Source organism: Protomyctophum parallelum (genome assembly GCF_964188405.1).
Source record: "Protomyctophum parallelum genome assembly, chromosome: 23".
Lineage (NCBI taxonomy): Eukaryota > Metazoa > Chordata > Actinopteri > Myctophiformes > Myctophidae > Protomyctophum > Protomyctophum parallelum.
Genome location: NC_139715.1, coordinates 34,321,093 through 34,347,462, shown reverse-complemented (window position 1 = coordinate 34,347,462; position 26,370 = coordinate 34,321,093). Strand labels below are relative to the sequence as shown.

At 43.7% G+C, this 26,370-nt stretch overlaps 1 protein-coding gene across 1 annotated transcript in view; it reads left to right on the top strand.

Moving 5' to 3' along the window:
* Positions 1-3,624: 3,624 nt before the first annotated feature.
* The window catches only part of fam171b (family with sequence similarity 171 member B), a gene marked incomplete at both ends in the record, with an annotated part of 63,133 nt that continues 40,387 nt past the window's right edge, over positions 3,625-26,370 (top strand). The window contains 6 exons of the mRNA XM_083758516.1: positions 3,625-3,732; positions 3,833-3,916; positions 10,253-10,526; positions 19,109-19,201; positions 25,444-25,608; positions 25,897-26,070. Of these exons, the coding sequence (XP_083614642.1) occupies positions 3,625-3,732; positions 3,833-3,916; positions 10,253-10,526; positions 19,109-19,201; positions 25,444-25,608; positions 25,897-26,070 (898 nt within the window). The remainder of the gene's footprint in view (positions 3,733-3,832; positions 3,917-10,252; positions 10,527-19,108; positions 19,202-25,443; positions 25,609-25,896; positions 26,071-26,370) is intronic.

The following is a 26,370-nucleotide window of genomic DNA, read 5'->3' as shown; positions in this document are numbered from 1 at the left end:
AGAGTTTAAATGGACAGGTATCAGTCAACAGGCCCGTCTAGAGTTTAAATGGACAGGTATCAGTCAACAGGCCCGTCTAGAGTTTAAATGGACAGGTATCAGTCAACAGGGAGACATCGAAGAGGTTGGATGGACGGGGAAGGATCAAGATATGGAATGTCAGAACATGTTCTCACATATATCCATATATGGAGATCTATGGCTTTGAGTTGCTGCAGGGCCAATATTGATGACATCAGGGATCTCCATATATGGGCTTAATTGCGACAGCAGGTCATGCATTTACTCAGAGATCGGGGATTTCCGTCCCTGATGTGACGTCATGTGATGTCACGAGTCCTGCAGAGCACCATATATGGGGGCTTTCCCCATGTATGGGGAATTTGAGTGATACACCGACTGACTGACTGACGGACAAAACATGTACGGTTTCATAGCAAATGCGACCTATTATGAGCTACAGTATGTTGGAGCAAGAAAAGAGGGGGTCATACCTATGTTCCCTCAGCCCTATGTTCCCTCAGCCCGAGGTGCGCTGCGGGTCGGGAGAGGGTTGCGGTTAGGTTTAGGTGTCTGCCCCGGGGGTGCGCTGCGGGTCGGGAGAGGGTTGCGGTTAGGTTTAGGTGTCTGCCCCGGGGGAGGTTAGGGTTAGGGTGAGGGAGGAGGTAGGTTGTCGTAGGCTGAGGGAACATAGAGCTGAGGGAACATAGGTACGGTCCCGAAAAGAGAATAAGGTCCGCTGGACACTGGACTTGAGCTCCAAAGTCAATGATGTATTTTCTCACCTCAGTGGACATGAGGTTTCTTCATCAGACAGACGTCTGTGTAACTGCTCCTAAACCATCTTCATCTGGTGCAGGAATAGGACGACGTCCCAACTGACATCACGAGGGCTTTTTATTTGAACCGAGCGACGTGGAAAAACTGCAAAGAAATCAGATATGTTTTAACCACAATGAATTATTACCACATGGAATTATGATGAATGCCCTTGTCAGTCAGTCAGACATGCTGTCTTTTTAACCCATTCTGACCTGAGATCAGATTCATACGAGGTTTCCCACTGGACACCCACTGGTCTGATGAACCCATTCTGACCTGAGATCAGCTTCATACGAGGTTTCCGCCGGACACACACTGGTCTGATGAACCCATTCTGACCTGAGATCAGATTCTAAAAATGTCAGTCGCTCTTCGATTTTTCAAAAATAGCAGACCTACAAGCTCGTATCGCGCCACTCGGTGGCGCGATATGAGCTTGTAGATCTCCTATTTTTCAATAGCTAAAGCATAACATGATGCTAACACCAAAATGGGTGCCCGGTCAGAATGGGTTAAATGTCCATGAATTGTCCATATTCTCACAAACAAATACACGATAGAATGACAATATAACTTTTACAGACACAAAACAAAACAACTGGGAACATACCGTACGGTATGCGCCTTCTGCCTTCACAGACTTTTAGGAGTTAAATTAAGTTATTTTTTTATATTATTGTCTTTCGTATCTTTTGTGGAGACTCTCTGACATGAAAGAGCTCCTCTCTTCACCTCGGCTCTGTTTGGTTCTGCCCAAATTAACCCAACAGGTGATTGAAATGAGGTGATTAGCTGCTTTAGGTGAGCCTAATTCAACCTGCCCATGAACCAGACAGACCACAAATACAGAGCACAGTAGATGGCACTATCACACCATACAATACACACACCATACAAATACCAAAATATAGGATTTTGTTGCCCCAAAAGAAACAAAACAATTTACAATATAGCATTTTCAGAAAAAGAAGCAAAATATAATATTACAGCATACCCATCACTGGGACAGCTACAGTCTGTCTGATGAAGAGGCGTCATGTCCACTGTGGCGTGGCCCATGCGGCCTTTAATATTAGTATTATTTAGTAATAATATTAGTATTATTTAGTCTGTGTGTGTGTGTGTGTGTGTACCCATGCGGCCTTTAATATTAGTATTATTTAGTAATAATATTAATATTATTTAGTCTGTGTGTGTGTGTACCCATGCAGCCTTTAATATTAGTATTATTTAGTAATAATATTAATATTATTTAGTCTGTGTGTGTGTGTGTGTGTGTGTGTGTGTACCCATGCAGCCTTTAATATTAGTATTATTTAGTAATAATATTAATATTATTTAGTCTGTGTGTGTGTGTGTGTGTGTGTGTGTGTGTGTGTGTGTGTGTGTGTGTGTGTGTGTGTGTGTGTGTGTGTGTGTGTGTGTGTGTGTGTGTGTGTGTGTGTACGCATGCAGCCTTTAATATTATGAGTGAGTGACAATTTGACCATTTGCTTTGTGCTTCTTTTGGTCTTGGTCTAATAATTAGACTCAGTCATAATAATCATTGTAAATACTGCAGAACAGTCATATTATGCACAACTTTGAACACGTATGTACTTTGAACTGTATGGTCATTTGATCTGTTTTGATACATTGGCTTCTTCACGTCATCTTTCTTCTCAAAACATTGCATTTCCGTGTAAAAAAAAAGAAGCTGCAGACGTGCCGTTAATTTACCAACAGAGGGCGGTGTTGAGCTTAAAATGGTGTGATACACGCATGGCGTTAGAATATATTATACTCTAAGGTTAGAATACAATACACGCCCTGCTGCTGCGCACATAGGGTACTTCGTTTTACCTCAATATAAAACATTTAGGTCAGGGAAACAAGTTCACATAACGGGTGTAAAACGCTGTACAAGCTTCCACAAATTGCGAAGAAATTGAAAGAAAAAGAAAATGACAATTTTGAGCACGCCAATGTCTAAACAACAAGCTGTGGTGCTTTTTGTTTTGTTTTAATTCTCTTTAGCAGACCTTGAACTGTGCTTCCCTGACTCCTGTCATCAATCAATCAATCAATCAAATGAGCAAAACTACACTACTGTGCAGTGTGCAGTCTAGTCAAAGATTACATTTTTTTTAAAGTGTCTCAGTTATATCTTGTGCTACCAAATATAAATGATAAATGTATTTAATGCCATTCAGTTAGTATTCACAGAAAAAAACATATTGTTGTGTATACGACCCTGAAAACTGTTAATATTATTGATCTATCACAAAATAATAATGTGTATAGGACTAGCTCAAAAATAGGAATTGGGGGGGGGGGGGGGGGGGGGGATCTCCAAAAGACGGCACGTGCAAAATGCCAAGTCAATGGAGGTCAAACTCAAAGTACACTTCTTTTACCTTGGGAGATTTGGGACACCAACAGTAGATGCCAGTCTTTCGGCAAGGCAAAAAAAAGACCCTATGCCAGCTACCCTATCCCCGCACCGCCCAACCTCAGCACCAGCCCCTCTGACGTCTAACCACCACAACCCACTCACGTTTTGGTTGCGTGGAAATCCGTGGCGTGGCGTGGCGTGGCGTATGGGTCCATCCATCTGATCTGCCCCGTTTGTTCCCAGACAAGACAAGACTTCCTCTCCTCTACACAACAGACTCCTCATAGCATCCATTCCTCCTCTCCTCTACACAACAGACTCCTCCTCATATCCATCCACGCATTCATCCTCCTGCATGTTCCTGAATTCTTCCCATTATGGATGTGAGCTCGTTCGGAGGAGGAACTGGAACCATGCCGTGTTAAGTGATGTCTTTTGGGGCTCTCCTGGGCTCCCTGTCGCCGCCGCCGCATCACCACCATGCCCGGCGCGGATCACCATCACCACCACCGATACCTGCTGCTGCTGCTGTGCGCGTTGGTGATCGCTGCTGTGCGCGGAGATGGTGATGGAGGAGAGGAGGAGGCTAGGGGCCTCCCCCCCTCCTCCTCCTCCTCCTCCTTCTCCTTATCGGAGGACAATGCCGCCGCCACCACCACCACCACGGTCATCACAGCCACGGGCCGGCCGGCGACCAGCGCTCACACCCCGGCCAAACTCGTAGCAGGTAACCGATAAATCATACATGGTGTTTCTTGGAGAAATAATGTTAAAACGATAATGGGAGGAGCGAGGGGGGGGGGGGGGGGGGGGGGGGGGAGTCTCGTTTAGTCACGGATGCATTGCTAACATTATTATAGGCTACAATATTTATTTATACACTGCATTATTTTATGAATTTATATAATGCTGTCTTTAAACTATGGGAGAAGCATCATTCATTGTATATCTTTTTTCTAAACTTGCAGATTGAAAAACAAAACAAATGACAAATATTTAAAGCAATCTTGAATCTGAACCACGATAATTAAGGCTTTCAGTGGTTCGATCGATTGATTGATTGATTCATTCCTTGAAATATTTATTAGCAGTGTGCAGAATGATGGTTTGTTGAAATTAAATATTTTACTCGTGGGCAAAATTGTCTAAATGCAGACCTGTATACTGAGACAGATAATATATACTGTATAGGTACTGAGACAGATAGTCTGTATACTGTATATTAATCAGGTACTGAGACAGATAGCCTGTATATACTGTATAGGTACTGAGACAGATAGTCTGTATACTGTATATTAATCAGGTACTGAGACAGATAGCCTGTATATACTGTATAGGTACTGAGACAGATAGCCTATACTGTATATTAATCCCAAAGAAAATGTGTTCTGATCAACATCTCCAGTTCACTTTCATATAGATTCTAGAGCTGGGACTCGATTAAAAAAATTAATCTAATTAATCAGAGGCTTTGCGATTAATTAATCTAGATTAATCACATTTTAATCGCATATCAATATTCAACCCGAGAACAGCGAGAAACCTTTTTTTTAAATGTTTTTTGGTATCCCAGTGAATCAATGAATAGTGACTACAGGATACCACTCATTTTCCACATTTTACTGTCATTAATACAGTCTACCTGTTGTGGAAATAATAATAAAAAGTCACCCCATTCTGTGTTGCCTAGAACTGGAGGTCTGAAAAAAATAGTAACAGTAACAAGTACATCTCAGTGACATCACAAAGCTGTACTTACTTCATATTGTTACTGTTTTTTGTCAGACCTCCAGTTCTAGGCAACACAAAATGGGGTGACTTTTTATTCTTTCCAGTTTTCAGTACTATAGAAAAGCGCCCAGTGAGAAATGTTCCGCGGTGAAAAAAAAAGGTGCGATTAATTTATCTGTAGTTAATCGCGATTCATTTTTCTGTAGTTAATTAATCTAAATTAATCGCAATTAGTCCCGGCCCTATTTTTTTAAATTAGAGTCCTGAAAAGTAACCTTTTTATTGATTTTAAAATGCATTTAGTTTTAGTTGTGATAACTTTACAAACGTTCAAATATATTGCACACATAAAGACAATAACATTCATTTAGTCATTAGGTATACTAGTCATAATACTATAGTCATTAAGTATAATTAAAGCGGGTCATGTTTGCATGTTGTGGAATTGTAAACAGCTGAAATCAATAATATATCGGTATTCTGACCTGCGGGCCGCATTAAGTGAAGGTGGGGGGGCCGCATGTGGCCCCCGGGCCGCCAGTTGCCCACCCCTGCTTTAGGCCATTTCATGTCCCGATGGCCGGACTATTGTGAGACGCCGATCGCAGAGAGTCTAGTCCAGTGGCGTCTATAATGGGATTATAGTGTATAATATCATTGTGGAGGTGTGTGAGGGATTAGACTGAGAGAGTTTAACCTCTGGCCCGGCTATAGCAGCAGGGAATGGGATAGCTTGATGTGCTGAAGGTGAATGTATGTTAATCCTCTCCTTCTGATACACTATTATACTATACTATTGCTAAAATACAGCGTTATCCGTTATCACTTCTACTGATGGCCACCAGGGGGCCATGGTCTTTGTTTACTGTGTCTGTTGTTGGCGTGCAGTGCAGGGTTGGTAGGTTGGTGGTAGGTGGGTGTGAGGGGATGGTTTTTCCCCAGTGAGGGGTGTGGGAGAGGCTGGACAGCAGACGGCTGGACTTTGAATTTCTCTAACTATAAACTTTCATGACAGCAGACATGCCTAAGTACAAATATATATGGGGGACAAGGGGAGACCAACCTAGTCCCCATATATGGGGGACAAGGGGAGACCAATCTAGTCCCCATATATGGGGATCAAGGGGAGACCAACCTAGTCCCCATATATGGGGATCAAGGGGAGACCAATCTAGTCCCCATATATGGGGGACAAGGGGAGACCAACCTAGTCCCCATATATGGGGGACAAGGGGAGAGCAACGGACTTGAACTCATGCTTCCTTCATGCCTGAGTGTCCAAGTTGCTCCTTTACACCTGACAGGGGGGAGTTTCCCTGGTTGGACGTAGCGCGTGGAAGGAACACGTTATTCCAACCAGTTCCTTTCCCCTCCATCAGGCGCCCCGGCTGGCCAGGGGGAGGCAGTATAGAGACCAGTTCCTTTCCCCTCCATCAGGCGCCCCGGCTGGCCAGGGGGAGGCAGTATAGAAACCAGTTCCTTTCCCCTCCATCAGGCGCCCCGGCTGGCCAGGGGGAGGCAGTATAGAGACCAGTTCCTTTCCCCTCCATCAGGCGCCCCGGCTGGCCAGGGGGAGGCAGTATAGAGACCAGTTCCTTTCCCCTCCATCAGGCGCCCCGGCTGGCCGAATACTGGACTACTCGCCCCGGTGCTTGCCCGTTTTTCCTCCCGGAATCTTCCCCAGTGAGGGGGATAACTTTGTAATATGCTATTGGCTGTTTGTATTCTTTTTGGAAAAATATAAAAAGATACTCCTGTGGAAAGGCTATATTATTTGACTTATATTGAACCTATAAACAATTTAGTATTATTTAGTATATGTAAGGTTTTGCCCCCTCAAATGGTACCTCGTCAGATAATCCCCCACATATCCTACAACAACTTCTGTGAACAGACTTCACTGTAGTAGCTTTTCATAAATTATATTTGTACTTAGGCATGTCTGCTGTCATGAAAGTTTATAGTTAGAGAAATTCAAAGTCCAGCCGTCTGCTGTCCAGCCTCTCCCACCCCTCACTGGGGAGAATTCTGGGAGGAAAACAGAAACGGGGCGAGTAGTCTTGTTACCGGCTGGCCAGGGGGAGGCAGTAGGATAAGCAGCATGTTATGACGTGACTTGTTTAGGGCACTAAATGACGACACATGTAAGACGTCATGAGGCCAATATAGATACACTTAGTTCATACGAGTGTGCTTTCTAAATTACACACTGGTATCGGATCGGTTATTCGGTATTCGACCCAGACGCAAGTTAAAGGACAACTTTAGTTTTTTTCAACCAAGGTTCATGTTTTAGGTTGTTATTAGAGAAACTAAAAGATGAGTGTTCATTTTCTTTCATTTGCTGCTTTCTTTTGTTTTTGGGATTTTAGCAGTTTTTGACAAGGGGGCGGGGGCATTCGAGCATGGGGCTAAATATGTATTTCTTTACAAAATATTATGGCGATTTATTTTTGTATTATTTACTATAGTCCTAATAAACCCCAAGAAATTACATCTGACCACAAAAGATCACAGGATCTACTGAATGTGACAAACTGACATATTGAGCCTATACACACAGTATAAGCCTCCCCCCAGTAGGCTACCTTCACATTCAGTAGATCCTGTGATCTTCTGTGGTCAGATGTAATTTCCTGGGGTTTATTAGGACTACAGTAAATAATACAAAGATAAATCACCATAACATTTTGTAAAAATAATACATATTTAGCCCCATGCTCGAATGCCCCCGCCCCCCTGTCAAAAAGAGCTAAAATCCCTAAAACGAAAGAAAGCAGCAAATGAAAGAAAATTAACACTCATCTTTTACTTTCTCTAATAACCTAAAACATGAACCTTGGTTGAAAAAACTAAAGTTGTCCTTTAAGCATATCGGAGTCGCGTCGGGAAGGACAAAATGGTACTGCTACAATCTCTAGTGATGGAGCGCTTGAGAGAGTTGTTGTTAGGCCCAAGACACATTCACAAGGCCTTCAACCCATTCTGACCTGAGATCAGATTCATACGAGGTTTCCACTGGACACACACACACTGGTCTGATTAACCCATTCTGACCTGAGATCAGATTTAAAAAAAATCGTCAGTCGTTCTTCGATTTTTCAAAAATAGCAGACCTACAAGCTCATATCGCGCCACTCGGTGGCGCGATATGAGCTTGTAGATCTGCTATTTTTCAATAGCTAAAAGCATAACATGATGCCGACACCAAAATGGGTTCCCGTTCAGAATGGGATAACCGTAAACAGCTCTGTTGTTGACCCAGAAGGACCATCCCTCCTCTCCATATTCTATACATGCGAGTCAGCACTATGGACAAATATAATGTATAGGCCAGCACTGCATTCCCTACGCAGGTGATGTACACACTGTATGTAAATATAACTATAAGCTGCAGAGATGTATTACAGGTTTTTATTATATAGCCTTCATTCAGTACCACCTGAGTCCTGACGTACAATGATACGATTGGCTGAGCACACGTACGTATATCGAAGACTAGATGGAGGACGTGTGGTGACTAAGGGATCCCTGCCCCGCCCCCTGTTAGCTCATCACTATTTCATGACCGGCTGAAAGGTTTTAAATTTAATTCATTCTGACCTGAGATCAGATTCTAAAAATGTCTTCTATGGCGGTCGTTCTTCGATTGTTCAAAAAATAGCAGACCTACAAGCTCGTAGCGCGCCACTCGGTGGCGCGCTACGAGCTTGTAGATCTGCTATTTTTCAATAGCTAAAGCATAACACGATGCTAACACCGAAAGTGGTTCCCGCCCCAAAATGGGTTAATTCATCGTGTGACGTGATTGCATCTGTGGAAAGTGTGCCAGGTATCAGACAGTCAAATGCTGGTTATTCCTATGGCAAATATAGTAAATGTGTCCCAATAAACTGAATGCTATTCAGGCATACTGTAGTCAACATGAGAAAGTGTTTGAGATTACTTTTCTTGTTACCACACGCTCTGCCTTCTTTGGTGCGCCGCGGTGACGCAGTATAGCGGTATAGCGCTGGCCCCTCACAGCTAGAAGGCCCCGGGTTCGACCCAATTAAGCATTACACTTGTTTACAACAGGGTCCACCTTGTTCAATTCATCAAAACATTTAGAGACGTACAAATAGACACTTCTATGTAGTTAAAGAACAGAACAGGAATTCATCATATAGGAAGCAAAAAGGGAAAAGATACATATACAGTGAGGGGAAAAGGGGGGTGGGGGGATTCAGATTTTACAGAGGCCAGTTTCGAATTGCAGCCATCCGTAGGTGCCCTTTGAGAGCGGTTTTGAAGGAGTCAAGGGATTCACATGTCTTAATGACTGTTGGTAGGGCGTCCCACATTTTGGTGGCATAGGAGCGAAAATAATTTAGTCCCTTGTTTGTGCCGAATCTGGGTTGTACATGGTGTGGGCCTGTTCTCTGCCGGGCGGCGGTGGCTCAGGGGTAGAGTGCCTGGATGGTAACCGTAAGGTTGCCAGTTCGAACCCGGGCTCCCCCAGAGTTACTGTCGAAGTGTCCTTGAGCAAGACTCTGAACCCCTAATTGCTCCCGATGTGCTAGTTGGTGCCTTGCATGGTTTCCGCTGCCATCGGTGTATGAATGTGTGTGAATGGGTGAATGTAATGCACAATCTATGTAAAGGTGTGTGAATGGGTGAATGTAATGCACAATCTATGTAAAGGTGTGTGAATGTGTGTGTGAACGGGTGAATGTAATGCACAATCTCTGTAAAGGTGTGTGAATGTGTGTGTGAATGGGTGAATGTAATGCACAATCTATGTAAAGGTGTGTGAATGTGTGAATGTAATGCACAATCTCTGTAAAGGTGTGTGAATGTGTGTGTGAATGGGTGAATGTAATGCACAATCTATGTAAAGGTGTGTGAATGGGTGAATGTAATGCACAGTCTATGTAAAGGTGTGTGAATGGGTGAATGTAATGCACAATCTATGTAAAGGTGTGTGAATGGGTGAATGTAATGCACAATCTATGTAAAGGTGTGTGAATGGGTGAATGTAATGCACAATCTATGTAAAGGTGTGTGAATGTGTGTGTGAATGGGTGAATGTAATGCACGATCTCTGTAAAGCGCCTTGGATAAAGGCGCTATATAAATGCACCATTTACCATTTACACCTCATACCCTATAGGTGGGGTTGGCAAAGGGGCCCGAACATTTTTCGTTTTTTCGTTTTAGTCGACGAAAACAACACTGGTCAGAATGGGACATCAACAAACCCATTATTACCGCCATTATTGCCCATAAATATGCTCATACTGTACACCTCTCTCTCTCCATCCTCACACAGAGAGTCCTCCAGAGTTCGCCCTGAGGTCAGAGTTCGCCCTGAGGGTCCGGGTGAGGGACGCGGTGACCCGGCTGCCGCTGGCGGGCGCCTCCGTGGCCGTCTACGTGAACCACACCCTGCGGACCACGTCCACCGCGGCCGGGCCCCGGGCCGAGGTTCTGCTCTGGGTGCCCTACAGGGGCCCGGGCCCAGGCCAGGGCCCGGGCCCGGCCCAGGGCCTGGTTCTGCTGGCCGCCATGGATGGATACGTCCCCAGCCCTCTGCCCTGGAGCACCAGCAGGAGACCCGGTGAGTCCAGTCCACCGTCCGGCCTCATCCTAACCTTTATTTATTATTATTATTCTTTTTATATATATTTTTATCCCACGATTTTGTAACCCATTTTTCACCCCCTGTGTCAATCATCTAATGTGATCCTGGGCTCTACACACCCTCCACCAACCTAGTCCCCATATATGGGGGACAAGGGGAGACCAACCTAGTCCCCATATATGGGGGACAAGGGGAGACCAACCTAGTCCCCATATATGGGGGACAAGGGGAGACCAACCTAGTCCCCATATATGGGGGACAAGGGGAGACCAACCTAGTCCCCATATATGGGGGACAAGGGGAGACCAACCTAGTCCCCATATATGGGGGACAAGGGGAGACCAACCTAGTCCCCATATATGGGGGACAAGGGGAGACCAACCTAGTCCCCATATATGGGGACAAGGGAGACCAACCTAGTCCCCATATATGGGGGACAAGGGGAGACCAACCTAGTCCCCATATATGGGGGACAAGGGGAGACCGACCTAGTCCCCATATATGGGGGACAAGGGGAGAGCAACCTAGTCCCCATATATGGGGGACAAGTGGAGACCAACCTAGTCCCCATATATGGGGGACAAGTGGAGACCAACCTAGTCCCCATATATGGGGGACAAGGGGAGACCAACCTAGTCCCCATATATGGGGGACAAGGGGAGACCAACCTGTGTCAATCATCTAATGTGATCCTGGGCTCTACACACCCTCCGCCAACCTGGGGAGAGCAACGGACTTAACTCATGCTTCCTTCATGCTTGAGTGTCCAAGCCCATTCTGACCTGAGATCAGATTATATAAATGTCTTCTACATCCTGACAGTTTTCTGAAAAAGCCTATGTTTCTATGTCAGTGGTTCTTCGATAAAAAAAGAAATAGCAGATCTACAAGCTCGAGCTTGTAGATCTGCTATTTTTCAATAGCTTAAAGCATAACATAATGCTAACACCTAAAGGGGTTCCCGCACAGAATGGATTAACTGAGCCATTCGTGCCAAACAGCCAAGACCGCCTCAAGCCATTCGTGCTGCATGCTAATAAACATTTAAAAAACACACACACACACACACACACATTTATGTACAGTGGCAGCAGCTATTCTAAACGCCGTTATGAATTAAATATGACACATTTAAGATTGATGAGCTTTCGGCTGTCCAGTAACAACAAACAATTTGTCACGAAGGTTGTACTCACGTCACAGTACAGCGAGGCACAGTAGTACTGTAAGCTGTAATTATAATAATACGACGACGTTCTACAGTCGTTGTATTGATTTACAGCCCCTGCTTCCAGTGCCTCTAAATCAGTTCCTACTATACCACTATAGTTCCACACTCACTCCAGAGGGCCACTATAGTTCCACACTCACTCCAGAGGGCCACTATAGTTCCACACTCACTCCAGAGGGCCACTGTAGTTCCACACTCACTCCAGAGGGCCACTGTAGTTCCACACTCACTCCAGAGGGCCACTATAGTTCCACACTCACTCCAGAGGGCCACTATAGTTCCACACTCACTCCAGAGGGCCACTGTAGTTCCACACTCACTCCAGAGGGCCACTATAGTTCCACAATCACTCCAGAGGACCACTATAGTTCCACACTCACTACAGAGGGCCACTATAGTTCCACACTCACTCCAGTGGGCCACTATAGTTCCACACTCACTCCAGAGGGCCACTATAGTTCCACACTCACTCCAGAGGACCACTATAGTTCCACACTCACTCCAGAGGGCCACTATAGTTCCACACTCACTCCAGAGGGCCACATTGCATAAAATTGCAAATCTACAAGCTCTATTTTTGCTATATTTGAATTGGGATCCTGATTATTATAATGTTTTGCTATTTTTGTATTGGAATCCTGAAAAGTAACCTTTGTATTTAATGTCAAGTGCATTTAGTTATAGTTACGTTAACTTTATGAATAAATACAAATACACTGCCCAGGTTACTTACAAGCGATTTTACAGAAAAACCTTTCCCTGTGCGGCCTTTTGTTTACAGAAACACAATTAAATTGTTAATCGCAGTTATTTGAGCGAGAATTAATCATCGGTTTAACCCTTTTTGGTGTTAGCATCATGTTATGCTTTAGCTATTGAAAAATAGCAGATCTACAAGCTCATAGCGCACCACCGAGTGGCGCGCTATGAGCTTGTAGGTCTGCTAATTTTTTTTAAATCTAAGAACGACTGACATATAGAAACATGGCTTTTTCAGAAAACTGTCAGGATGTAGAAGAACATTTTTAGAATCTGATCTCAGGTCAGAATGGGGTAATGGTGACAGCCCGATCAATTTAGGCATTTAGCAGACGCTCTTAATCCAGAGCGACTTACATTAAGCAAGAACAAAAGCATGGGAATACATCACATAAAAAGCATTTATCATGAAACATGCGTAAGCTAAGAAAGTAACAGTGGAATATCTATATAATGAAACTATACATACACTATACATATATACTATACTATGCTATACATATGTACTATGGCGTGCTATGACTACATACAATGCAATTATAGTGCTGTCTACATAACATGCTATAAGTCTGTGTCAGATGCTATCTAAGTCTACAGAAATGCTATCTAAGGGGTTAGGGTAAGTGCTATGGACCATGATGGAGTCTGAAAAGGTGGGTTTTCAGATGGATGGAAAGTGGAAATGTCTCCCCCCCCTCGATGGGACAACCCAAAAAGACCCTCTCCATTGTCCCGTATCAGATCCCGAGCAGGGCGAGGAGGAGGAGGAGGAGGAGGAGGGGGGGGGGGGAGGGGGGGGGGGGGGGAGGAGGAGGAGGAGGAGGGGGGGGGGAAGTGTGTGCATGTTGACGAAGCATGGTGGTCTTTGTTAGATGGAGAGAGAGAGGGGCCTGGAGTGTGTGTGTGTGTGTGTGTGTGTGTGTGTGTGTGGGGGGGTGGGAGGGTGTACGCTTTTGTCTACGTTTTGATTAACCTCCTCGGTGACAGCAGACTGCACGCTGAGGTGAGAGGGGAGGGGAGGGGAGGCCATATGGGGCCGAGCGGTAGAGCGAGGGAGGGTAGCATGGGTATAGACAGACAGAGAGAGAGGGAGGGTAGCATGGGTATAGACAGACAGAGAGAGAGGGAGGGTAGCATGGGTATAGACAGACAGAGAGAGAGGGAGGGTAGCATGGGTATAGACAGACAGAGAGAGAGGGAGGGTAGCATGGGTATAGACAGACAGAGAGAGAGGGAGGGTAGCATGGGTATAGACAGACAGAGAGAGAGGGAGGGTAGCATGGGTATAGACAGACAGAGAGAGAGGGAGGGTAGCATGGGTATAGACAGACAGAGAGAGAGGGAGGGTAGCATGGGTATAGACAGACAGAGAGAGAGGGAGGGTAGCATGGGTATAGACAGACAGAGAGAGAGGGAGGGTAGCATGGGTATAGACAGACAGAGAGCGAGGGAGGGTAGAATGGGTATAGACAGACAGAGAGCGAGGGAGGGTAGCATATGGGTATAGACAGCCCAGCCTGGGCAGAATATTCCTTTTCGGGTTCATGATCCGATTAAACGCCTTAAATGCTTTAAAGAGGGTTACGGCCTGATGACTACAAAACAATGACTACAAAACATGATGTCATCCTGATGACTACAAAACAATGACTACAATGAACATGACGTAACGATGTCATCCGCCCCGAACCGGATCACATGGTAATGTAGTGACACAGACACAAACAGTCCCAACTCTGTGTGTTTTTGGTGAGAGAGAGAGAGAGAGAGAGAGAGAGAGAGAGAGAGAGAGAGAGAGAGAGAGAGAGAGAGAGAGAGAGAGAGAGAGAGAGAGAGAGAGAGAGAGAGAGAGAGAGAGAGAGAGAGAGAGAGAGAGAGAGAGAGAGAGAGAGAGGGCTCTCCCCCTGGGGGGGGGGGAGACAGAGGGGGGTTGGAATGACTAATGAGTAGCAGCTGGGGGAACAGCACTGCTGTGACGTCATGCCTCCGGCCGAGGCCCCTCCCCTCCCCTCCCCTCCCCTCCCCTCCCCTCCCCTCCCCTCCCCTCTCCTCTCCTCTCCTCTCCTCTCCCCTCCCCTCCCCTCCCCTCCCCTCCCGGCCTGCTGTATTAATATCTAACCATCTGAACCCCTGAAACTAATCAAACACCGAGCCAGTGGCACCACCTGCTGGGCGCTGGCGGTGTTGCACATTTATTTTCAACCTAAACCAACCTAAGTCATTATGATGATATTCATTCATATTTATTTCACGTCAAGTTTATTTCACTTTCAAATGTGCGTTCCTGGCTTAATTCAACCAGAGAAAGGGTAATTAATCTCCTATAGCAGTAATATTATTATTATTATTATTATAGCAGTGGTTCTCAACCCTTTTCATATCAAGGACCATTATTTATTTAGTATTATTATTATTATTATTATTATAGTAGTATTCTTTAGTATTTGAGCCATGGACCACCATTTGATGACATTTAGCCTCAGACCCTGAACTACTATTAAGGATATTTCTTTGTCGTTGCGAAAAAGGTTTTGTCTACAATTCCATGCTTTTAGCAAACGTTGATCAAAAAGGTTTTGTCTACAATTCAATGCTTTTAGCAAACGTTGATCAAAAAGGTTTTGTCTACAATTCCATGCTTTTAGCAAACGTTGATCAAAAAGGTTTTGTCTACAATTCCATGCTTTTAGCAAACGTTGATCAAAAAGGTTTTGTCTACAATTCCATGCTTTTAGCAAACGTTGATCAAAAAGGTTTTGTCTACAATTCCATGCTTTTAGCAAACGTTGATCAAAAAGGTTTTGTCTACAATTCCATGCTTTTAGCAAACGTTGATCAAAAAGGTTTTGTCTACAATTCCATGCTTTTAGCAAACGTTGATCATCAAAAAGGTTTTGTCTACAATTCCATGCTTTTAGCAAAAGTTGATCAAAAAGGTTTTGTCTACAATTCCATGCTTTTAGCAAACGTTGATCAAAAAGGTTTTGTCTACAATTCCATGCTTTTAGCAAACGTTGATCAAAAAGGTTTTGTCTACAATTCCATGCTTTTAGCAAACGTTGATCAAAAAGGTTTTGTCTACAATTCCATGCTTTTAGCAAACGTTGATCAAAAAGGTTTTGTCTACAATTCCATGCTTTTAGCAAACGTTGATCAAAAAGGTTTTGTCTACAATTCCATGCTTTTAGCAAACGATGATCAAAAAGGTTTTGTCTACAATTCCATGCTTTTAGCAAACGTTGATCAAAAAGGTTTTGTCTACAATTCCATGCTTTTAGCAAACGTTGATCAAAAAGGTTTTGTCTACAATTCCATGCTTTTAGCAAACGTTGATCAAAAAGGTTTTGTCTACAATTCCATGCTTTTAGCAAACGTTGATCAAAAAGGTTTTGTCTACAATTCCATGCATTTAGCAAACGTTGATCAAAAAGGTTTTGTCTACAATTCCATGCTTTTAGCAAACGTTGATCAAAAAGGTTTTGTCTACAATTCCATGCTTTTAGCAAACGTTGATCAAAAAGGTTTTGTCTACAATTCCATGCTTTTAGCAAACGTTGATCAAAAAGGTTTTGTCTACAATTCCATGCTTTTAGCAAACGTTGATCAAAAAGGTTTTGTCTACAATTCCATGCTTTTAGCAAACGTTGATCAAAAAGGTTTTGTCTACAATTCCATGCTTTTAGCAAACGTTGATCAAAAAGGTTTTGTCTACAATTCCATGCTTTTAGCAAACGTTGATCAAAAAGGTTTTGTCTACAATTCCATGCTTTTAGCAAACGTTGATCAAAAAGGTTTTGTCTACAATTCCATGCTTTTAGCAAACGTTGATCAAAAAGGTTTTGTCTACAATTCCATGCTTTTAGCAAACGTTGATCAAAAAGGTTTTGTCTACAATTCCATGCTTTTAGCAAACGTTGATCAAAAAGGTTTTGTCTACAATTCCATGCTTTTAGCAAACGTTGATCAAAAAGGTTTTGTCTACAATTCCATGCTTTTAGCAAACGTTGATCAAAAAGGTTTTGTCTACAATTCCATGCTTTTAGCAAAAGTTGATCAAAAAGGTTTTGTCTACAATTCCATGCTTTTAGCAAACGTTGATCAAAAAGGTTTTGTCTACAATTCCATGCTTTTAGCAAACGTTGATCAAAAAGGTTTTGTCTACAATTCCATGCTTTTAGCAAACGTTGATCAAAAAGGTTTTGTCTACAATTCCATGCTTTTAGCAAACGTTGATCAAAAAGGTTTTGTCTACAATTCCATGCTTTTAGCAAACGTTGATCAAAAAGGTTTTGTCTACAATTCCATGCTTTTAGCAAACGTTGATCAAAAAGGTTTTGTCTACAATTCCATGCTTTTAGCAAACGTTGATCAAAAAGGTTTTGTCTACAATTCCATGCTTTTAGCAAACGTTGATCAAAGAGGTTTTGTCTACAATTCCATGCTTTTAGCAAACGTTGATCAAAAAGGTTTTGTCTACAATTCCATGCTTTTAGCAAAAGTTGATCAAAAAGGTTTTGTCTACAATTCCATGCTTTTAGCAAACGTTGATCAAAAAGGTTTTGTCTACAATTCCATGCTTTTAGCAAACGTTGATCAAAAAGGTTTTGTCTACAATTCCATGCTTTTAGCAAAAGTTGATCAAAAAGGTTTTGTCTACAATTCCATGCTTTTAGCAAACGTTGATCAAAAAGGTTTTGTCTACAATTCCATGCTTTTAGCAAACGTTGATCAAAAAGGTTTTGTCTACAATTCCATGCTTTTAGCAAACGTTGATCAAAAAGGTTTTGTCTACAATTCCATGCTTTTAGCAAACGTTGATCAAAAAGGTTTTGTCTACAATTCCATGCTTTTAGCAAACGTTGATCAAAAAGGTTTTGTCTACAATTCCATGCTTTTAGCAAACGTTGATCAAAAAGGTTTTGTCTACAATTCCATGCTTTTAGCAAAAGTTGATCAAAAAGGTTTTGTCTACAATTCCATGCTTTTAGCAAACGTTGATCAAAAAGGTTTTGTCTACAATTCCATGCTTTTAGCAAACGTTGATCAAAAAGGTTTTGTCTACAATTCCATGCTTTTAGCAAACGTTGATCAAAAAGGTTTTGTCTACAATTCCATGCTTTTAGCAAACGTTGATCAAAAAGGTTTTGTCTACAATTCCATGCTTTTAGCAAACGTTGATCAAAAAGGTTTTGTCTACAATTCCATGCTTTTAGCAAACGTTGATCAAAAAGGTTTTGTCTACAATTCCATGCTTTTAGCAAACGTTGATCAAAAAGGTTTTGTCTACAATTCCATGCTTTTAGCAAACGTTGATCAAAAAAGGTTTTGTCTACAATTCCATGCTTTTAGCAAATGTTAAAATATAATATATAAAATATTACCTTGATTAATCGCATGATTGTCCATAGTTAACTGTGATTAATCGCATGATTGTCCATAGTTAACTGTGATTAATCGCATGATTGTCCATAGTTAACTGTGATTAATCGCATGATTGTCCATAGTTAACTGTGATTAATCGCATGATTGTCCATAGTTAACTGTGATTAATCGCATGATTGTCCATAGTTAACTGTGATTAATCGCATGATTGTCCATAGTTAACTGTGATTAATCGCATGATTGTCCATAGTTAACTGTGATTAATCGCATGATTGTCCATAGTTAACTGTGATTAATCGCATGATTGTCCATAGTTAACTGTGATTAATCGCATGATTGTCCATAGTTAACTGTGATTAATCGCATGATTGTCCATAGTTAACTGTGATTAATCGCATGATTGTCCATAGTTAACTGTGATTAATCGCATGATTGTCCATAGTTAACTGTGATTAATCGCAAATTAATCGCATATTTTGTATACGTTCTAAATATACCTTAAATCAGTGGTTTTCAAGATTTTTCATATCAAGGCCCATTATTTATTCTGCATTTGAGCCACGGAACCACCATTTGATGACATTTAGCCTTCCAGACCCAAACTAAAGAACTGTATTGATGTTGGCCAATGGTACCATTACGAGAGATAACAGGTTAACATGTTGATCAAAATAACATGTTTTCTAAGTTTTCCAATTGTGCGAGAGGGGGAGAGAGGCGGGGCTCACTGACTGCCTGCATTCACATGCATGCGTCTCTCAACCATTCTGTCAAACTTCACAATGCGTTAATCGCGCGTAAAAATAAATAAATAGTGCCGTTAAAAGGATTGTGAGTTAACTAGTTAACCCATTCTGAACGGGAACCCATTTTCATGTTAGCATCATGTTATGCTTTAAGCTATTGAAAAATAGCAGATCTACAAGCTCATAGCGCTCAACCGAGTGGCGCGCTCTTCGATTTTAGAAAAATTGAAGAGCGACTGACATTTTTAGAATCTGATCTCAGGTCAGAATGGGTTAATCAGACCAGTGTGTGTCCCAGTGGAAACGTCGCATGAATCTGATCTCAGGTCAGAATGGGTTCATAGTGCGTTGACTTTGACAGCCCTAATAAATAATAATAACGTGCTTCAGCCCTATAATAATAAACATGAGTTTGTTTGTGTTTTTTTTTGTTCTTATAGTATTCTCAGCGGTGACCATCCTGCTGCTCCCTCACCACCAGGGCAACATCTGGCTGTTTGAAGACTCCGTTCTCATCACGGGAAAAATACCAGGTAGGCGATACTGTGAGTCAGTGGTCTATGCTGCAATAGGTGATACTGTGTGTCAGTGGTCTATGCTGCAATAGGTGATACTGTGTGTCAGTGGTCTATGCTGCAATAGGTGATACTGTGTGTCAGTGGACTATGCTGCAATAGGCGATACTGTGTGTCAGTGGTCTATGCTGCAATAGGCGATACTGTGTGTCAGTGGTCTATGCTGCAATAGGCGATACTGTGTGTCAGTGGTCTATGCTGCAATAGGCGATACTGTGTGTCAGTGGTCTATGCTGCAATAGGCGATACTGTGTGTCAGTGGTCTATGCTGCAATAGGCGATACTGTGTGTCAGTGGTCTATGCTGCAATAGGCGATACTGTGTGTCAGTGGTCTATGCTGCAATAGGCGATACTGTGTGTCAGTGGTCTATGCTGCAATAGGCGATACTGTGTGTCAGTGGTCCTGACTGCAATAGGCGATACTGTGTGTCAGTGGTCTATGCTGCAATAGGCGATACTGTGTGTCAGTGGTCTATGCTGCAATAGGCGATACTGTGTGTCAGTGGTCTATGCTGCAATAGGTGATACTGTGTGTCAGTGGTCCTGACTGCAATAGGTGATACTGTGTGTCAGTGGTCCTGACTGCAATAGGCGATACTGTGTGTCAGTGGTCTATGCTGCAATAGGCGATACTGTGTGTCAGTGGTCCTGACTGCAAAAGGCGATACTGTGTGTCAGTGGTCTATGCTGCAATAGGCGATACTGTGTGTCAGTGGTCCTGACTGCAATAGGCGATACTGTGTGTCAGTGGTCTATGCTGCAATAGGCGATACTGTGTGTCAGTGGTCCTGACTGCAATAGGCGATACTGTGTGTCAGTGGTCTATGCTGCAATAGGCGATACTGTGTGTCAGTGGTCTATGCTGCAATAGGTGATACTGTGTGTCAGTGGTCCTGACTGCAATAGGCGATACTGTGTGTCAGTGGTCCTGACTGCAATAGGCGATACTGTGTGTCAGTGGTCTATGCTGCAATAGGCGATACTGTGTGCCAGTGGTCTATGCTGCAATAGGTGATACTGTGTGTCAGTGGTCCTGACTGCAATAGGCGATACTGTGTGTCAGTGGTCCTGACTGCAATAGGCGATACTGTGTGTCAGTGGTCTATGCTGCAATAGGCGATACTGTGTGTCAGTGGTCTATGCTGCAATAGGCGATACTGTGTGTCAGTGGTCTATGCTGCAATAGGCGATACTGTGTGTCAGTGGTCTATGCTGCAATAGGCGATACTGTGTGTCAGTGGTCCTGACTGCAATAGGCGATACTGTGTGTCAGTGGTCCTGACTGCAATAGGCGATACTGTGTGTCAGTGGTCTATGCTGCAATAGGCGATACTGTGTGTCAGTGGTCCTGACTGCAATAGGCGATACTGTGTGTCAGTGGTCCTGACTGCAATAGGCGATACTGTGTGTCAGTGGTCTATGCTGCAATAGGCGATACTGTGTGTCAGTGGTCCTGACTGCAATAGGCGATACTGTGTGTCAGTGGTCCTGACTGCAATAGGCGATACTGTGTGTCAGTGGTCTATGCTGCAATAGGCGATACTGTGTGTCAGTGGTCTATGCTGCAATAGGCGATACTGTGTGTCAGTGGTCCTGACTGCAATAGGCGATATTGTGTGTCAGTGGTCCTGACTGCAATAGGCGATACTGTGTGTCAGTGGTCTATGCTGCAATAGGTGATACTGTGTGTCAGTGGTCCTGACTGCAATAGGCGATACTGTGTGTCTGTGGTCCTGACTGCAATAGGCGATACTGTGTGTCAGTGGTCTATGCTGCAATAGGCGATACTGTGTGTCTGTGGTCCTGACTGCAATAGGCGATACTGTGTGTCAGTGGTCCTGACTGCAATAGGCGATACTGTGTGTCAGTGGTCTATGCTGCAATAGGCGATACTGTGTGTCAGTGGTCTATGCTGCAATAGGCGATACTGTGTGTCAGTGGTCTATGCTGCAATAGGCGATACTGTGTGTCAGTGGTCTATGCTGCAATAGGCGATACTGTGTGTCAGTGGTCTATGCTGCAATAGGCGATACTGTGTGTCAGTGGTCTATGCTGCAATAGGCGATACTGTGTGTCAGTGGTCTATGCTGCAATAGGCGATACTGTGTGTCAGTGGTCTATGCTGCAATAGGCGATACTGTGTGTCAGTGGTCTATGCTGCAATAGGCGATACTGTGTGTCAGTGGTCTATGCTGCAATAGGTGATACTGTGTGTCAGTGGTCCTGACTGCAATAGGCGATACTGTGTGTCAGTGGTCTATGCTGCAATAGGCGATACTGTGTGTCAGTGGTCTATGCTGCAATAGGCGATACTGTGTGTCAGTGGTCTATGCTGCAATAGGTGATACTGTGTGTCTGTGGTCCTGACTGCAATAGGCGATACTGTGTGTCTGTGGTCCTGACTGCAATAGGCGATACTGTGTGTCAGTGGTCTATGCTGCAATAGGTGATACTGTGTGTCAGTGGTCTATGCTGCAATAGGCGATACTGTGTGTCAGTGGCAGGGGGGCAGTCAGACAGATATTTTGTGAAGCCTGAAACTCCAGAAAGTTCATATAATGGCCTGTTGTGGCGCTGTCATCGGTCCCAAAAAAAACCCATAGCCCCATAGAAGTCCATGTATTTGGGCCCAACTTCACCTAGACTGTATTACCTTAATAAACATGGTCATGAATACTTTCTGCTTCCAGTCACTAGTTTAAAGTCTCATTTCTAATGTCATAATATTCTTTTTGGTAAATTATGGTCCCATTTATTAAAAAAATTACCATAAAGTCGCGTATGTTCTGAGGGGCGTGGCAACCGTTACAGTCTATGAACGGGATTCCCCTCCCACTCGAGTCAAAATAAAAACCAACGGAGAAGAAGGGGGGAAGTCCCGCCTCGTTGTCTGGGCCAGCCAATGGGCAGCTGGGCCCAAACGGAGCCAGCCAATGGGCCAGCTGGGCCCAAACGGATCTAGAAAGATGGCGACTTACAGTGCAGGAATAACAGGCTTCATTTTACGTCCATGTTAGACCCGGGGAACGCTTTGTCCATATTCTTTACAGTCTGTGGTCAGTGGTCCTGACTGCAATAGAGCGGCGCAGTCCCTCCCCCTTTCAGAACAACGAACGGCCCAGGAAATGAAAACGCAATGCATTTCTCCCATAGGCAGTTCTTATTTCATTTATTTAAAGACCTTTTAAGCGTCGTACGAAGCCAACTCTTGTCGTGACAAATCATGACAACACACACACAAAATTTTTCGGGCCAAACAAAGAATTACAAAGAAGAAAAACAACAAAAAAAGTGTTGTAACCTGCCGTTTTCTTCCACTTTCTAATTCTTTGTTTGGCCTAAATTTTTTGTTTATTGTCATGATTTGTCACGACAAGAGTTGGCTTCGTACGACGCTTAAAAGGTCTTTAAATAAATAAAGCACGAAATGCCGATGGGAGAATGCATTGGGATTCATTTCCTGGGCCACTCGTTGTTCTGAAAGGGGGAGGGACTGCAACACTCTATAGAGCGTCGCAGTCCCGCCCCCTAACAGGGCCCAGGAAATGATTCTCCGTTCGTTTTCCTCATAGACATTTTAAAAAAGTATTTTTATTTAAAGACTGTTACGCCGCGGACAAAGACAACTCTTTTTTTTGGGTTGTTAATTATTTGTTTGGTCCAAAATATTGTCTTTGTTGTCATGATTTGTCACGACTCCAGTTGGCTTTGTCCGCGGCGTAACCGTCTTTAAATAAATACTTTTTGAAATGTCTATGAGGAAAAATGCATTGGGAATCCTTTCCTACAAGCTCGCGAGTGGCGCGCTACGAGGTTGTAGATCTGCTATTTTTTCAATAGCTAAATCTTAACATAATGCTATAACACCAAAACGGGTTAACTGGAGAACCCTTTGCTCCACCGACTTCAACACAGAAACACGCGTTCCACAACAGCCTGTAATAAATATGACCGTTGAACACATTTGTAAACTCTCAGAGTTATGGGGGGGGGGGGGGGGGGGGTTCTTGAAAATAAACAGTTTGAGAACCACTGAGTACTAGTGGACTCACAATGTGCCATACTGCCATAGTGTCGTGGGAAATAACATATTCTGAAGGAAACCTGGAGACCGAGGGCTGTATTCTGCGTGTCTTAAGTATACCAGGTCTTATTTAACCTGACTCTGCCAGATGAGGGCGGTATTGGGTAACCATGTTCCCCAACACAGCATTCATCTGGGATCTCTCAGACAGTTGAGCTGACAAAAATCCGTTCCGTACCGGACCAATCAGCGTGAGCTAAGGGCGAAACCGGATGTGAAGCTATATAGACACGTCAATATGATTGGTTGTGTTTGCACGCCCACACGGTGATAGACAGACGGTCCCATCCAATCATCTACCAAGTATCTTGAAAAAAAGGAACAGCCCCGTCATCGAATTTGCTTCCGCGATCCCAGATCCCAATAAGCTGTGAAACAAATTTGTGTAGCAAGCTTCTTGGATCTGGCAGCGTCAGGTTAGGTCTTATTCCCTAACTTGAGTAAACTAAAGACCTGGAGGCGTGGTCAATGCTCTTTGGCCACTCAGAATAGCCAAAGGGCATTGTTTACTCAAGTTAGGGAATAAGACCTGGTACTTAAGACACGCAAAATACAGCCCTGACACTCAGTAAGTGGGTCTTAAGATCAAAATAAGAACCATTATAATGTGTAAGTGTAAAGGTCATTCATCGGCAAGCTACGGTATTAAAGGGATTGTGACATTAAAAAAAAGGTTTTGGAATTGTTCTTGTTTTTTTTAGGTTTTCTAATCTCAATTGCACCCAAAAAACATGTACTTTTAACATTCAGTAGATTTTCTGTGATCTGGGGTTTTCTGGCTCAAACAGGTGCTCTGATTTGCCGGCAGTAAGTGACATCACTTACTGCAAATCCCATATATGTCAATGGGATTTGCCAGCAGATGTCACTGTTTTCACCGTGTTGCCTGTTTTCATTGTAGCTCAAAAGGCTTCCAAACCCCAAAGAAAACTTCAGACCACAGAAAATCCACTGAATGTTCAAAGTTCAGGGTTTTTTGGGTGTAATTGAGGTCATAAAACCTAAAAGAAAAAAGAAAAAGACAAATAAATGAAAATGAATGTCATAAAACCTTTAAATGGAACAACAAAGTGACCTGAAACAAAACCCTGGACGTCCTTGTGCGCGCTGCGCTCTCAGATAACGTCATAAGACGGGTCTCAGTAACGTATACCGCGCCGAGCCCAAAATACATCGTGCGGTCGGTCGCGGGATTCACATGACTCGTCAAATCACGTGGGATTCATGGTGTTGCTCTCCACATCTCCACAACGTCTCACAACATCTCACAACGCGTCGCAGCGCGACTGGATCTCTTGTCCACTAGTCCCTTACTAACATTTTAGTCTAGTTTTTATTTGTTGACGAAATTGTCAGTATATTTAGTCTCAGTTTTAGTCACCATAGCATAGTTTTTATTTAGTTTCCATTCAGTTTTCTCCAGTGGAAAAAGGTAGTTCGACGGACATTTTTCGTCTTAGTTTTAGTCGACGAAAACAACACTGAGCACCACATTTCCAGAGACATGTCCTCCCAGCCCAGTGTCAGGTTTCACAGGGACCTCCAATGCTCAGTGTTGTTTTTGGCAGCAAATCTCTATTTTAGTTTTAGTCATATATAGTCTCCTGAATAGTTTCCACTTAGTCTTAGTCACATTTTATAGTCACCTGGAATGTTCTAGTGTTTAGTCTAGTTGTAGTCGACTAAATGTCATGAGATTTTAGTTGACTAAATCTACAGTTGATTTAGTCGACTAAAATGTGTTTTGACAGGCCTTGATGTCGTTGTAATGACATATTTTACACTTTGGTTGCATGCTGAAAATAGCAGATTTACAATCTCACAACGCGTCGCAGCGCGACGCGTTGTGAGATTGTATATCTGCTATTTTCAGCATGCAACCCAGCATAAAACTGGATCTCTCGTCCACTATAGTCCCTTCCTAACATTTTAGTCTAGTTTTTATTTGTTGACGAAATTGTCAGTATATTTAGTCTTAGTTTTAGTCACCATAGCATAGTTTTAATTTAGTTTCCATTCAGTTTTCTCCAGTGGAAAAAGGTAGTTCGACGGACATTTTTCGTCTTATAGTTTTAGTCGACGAAAACAACACCGACCTCCACATGTCCTCCACAGACGTGTCCTTCCAGCCCAGCGTGCGGTTCCACCGGGGCCTCCTGCCGCCGCTCTCCGAGGGCCACAACGCCTCGTCCCTCACGGCCTACGTGACGGTGCCGCGCCGCCACCTGGCCAGGGACTGCGTCGACTGCACGCCCGCCATCCTGGGCAGCAGCAAGTCAGGTGAGGCGCCGCGCCGCGTACTGGACACACACTGGTCTGATTAAAACCCATTCTGACCTGAGATCAGATTCATACGAGGGTTTCACTGGACACACACTGGTCTGATGAACCCATTCTGACCTGAGATCAGATTCTAAAAATGTCAGTCGTTCTTCGATTTTTCAAAAATAGCAGACCTACAAGCTTGTAGGTCTGCTATTTTTGAAAAATCAGTGAATCAGTGATCAGTGAATCTGATCTCAGGTCAGAATGGGGTTAACAGAATGTAAAACGTTGTGGTCCACTCAGTCTACAGGAGCGTGGAGCTGAAGGCGGTGGCGGCGGTCAGCGCGGCGCTGTACTCAGAGGACCAGGAGCTGCAGGTTGGAGGAGGCCCGGTCCAGATCACCTTACCGCTGGGACCCGGGACCACGCTACGGCCCGCCGACGCCGTCCCAGCCTGGGCCTTCAACCACAAGACCGGTAGGGTTCATTAAACCGCTCTGACCCCAGATCAGATCCTACTAAAATGTTCTTCTACGTCCTGACAGTTTAACCCACTCTGACCCGAGATCAGATCCTACTAAAATGTTCTTCTACGTCCTGACAGTTTAACCCGTTTCTGACCCGAGATCAGATCCTACTAAAATGTTCTTCTACGTCCTGACAGTTTAACCCGTTTCTGACCCGAGATCAGATCCTACTAAATGTTCTTCTATGTCCTGACAGTTACCATTCTGACCTGAGATCAGATTCTACTAAAATGTTCTTCTACATCCTGAC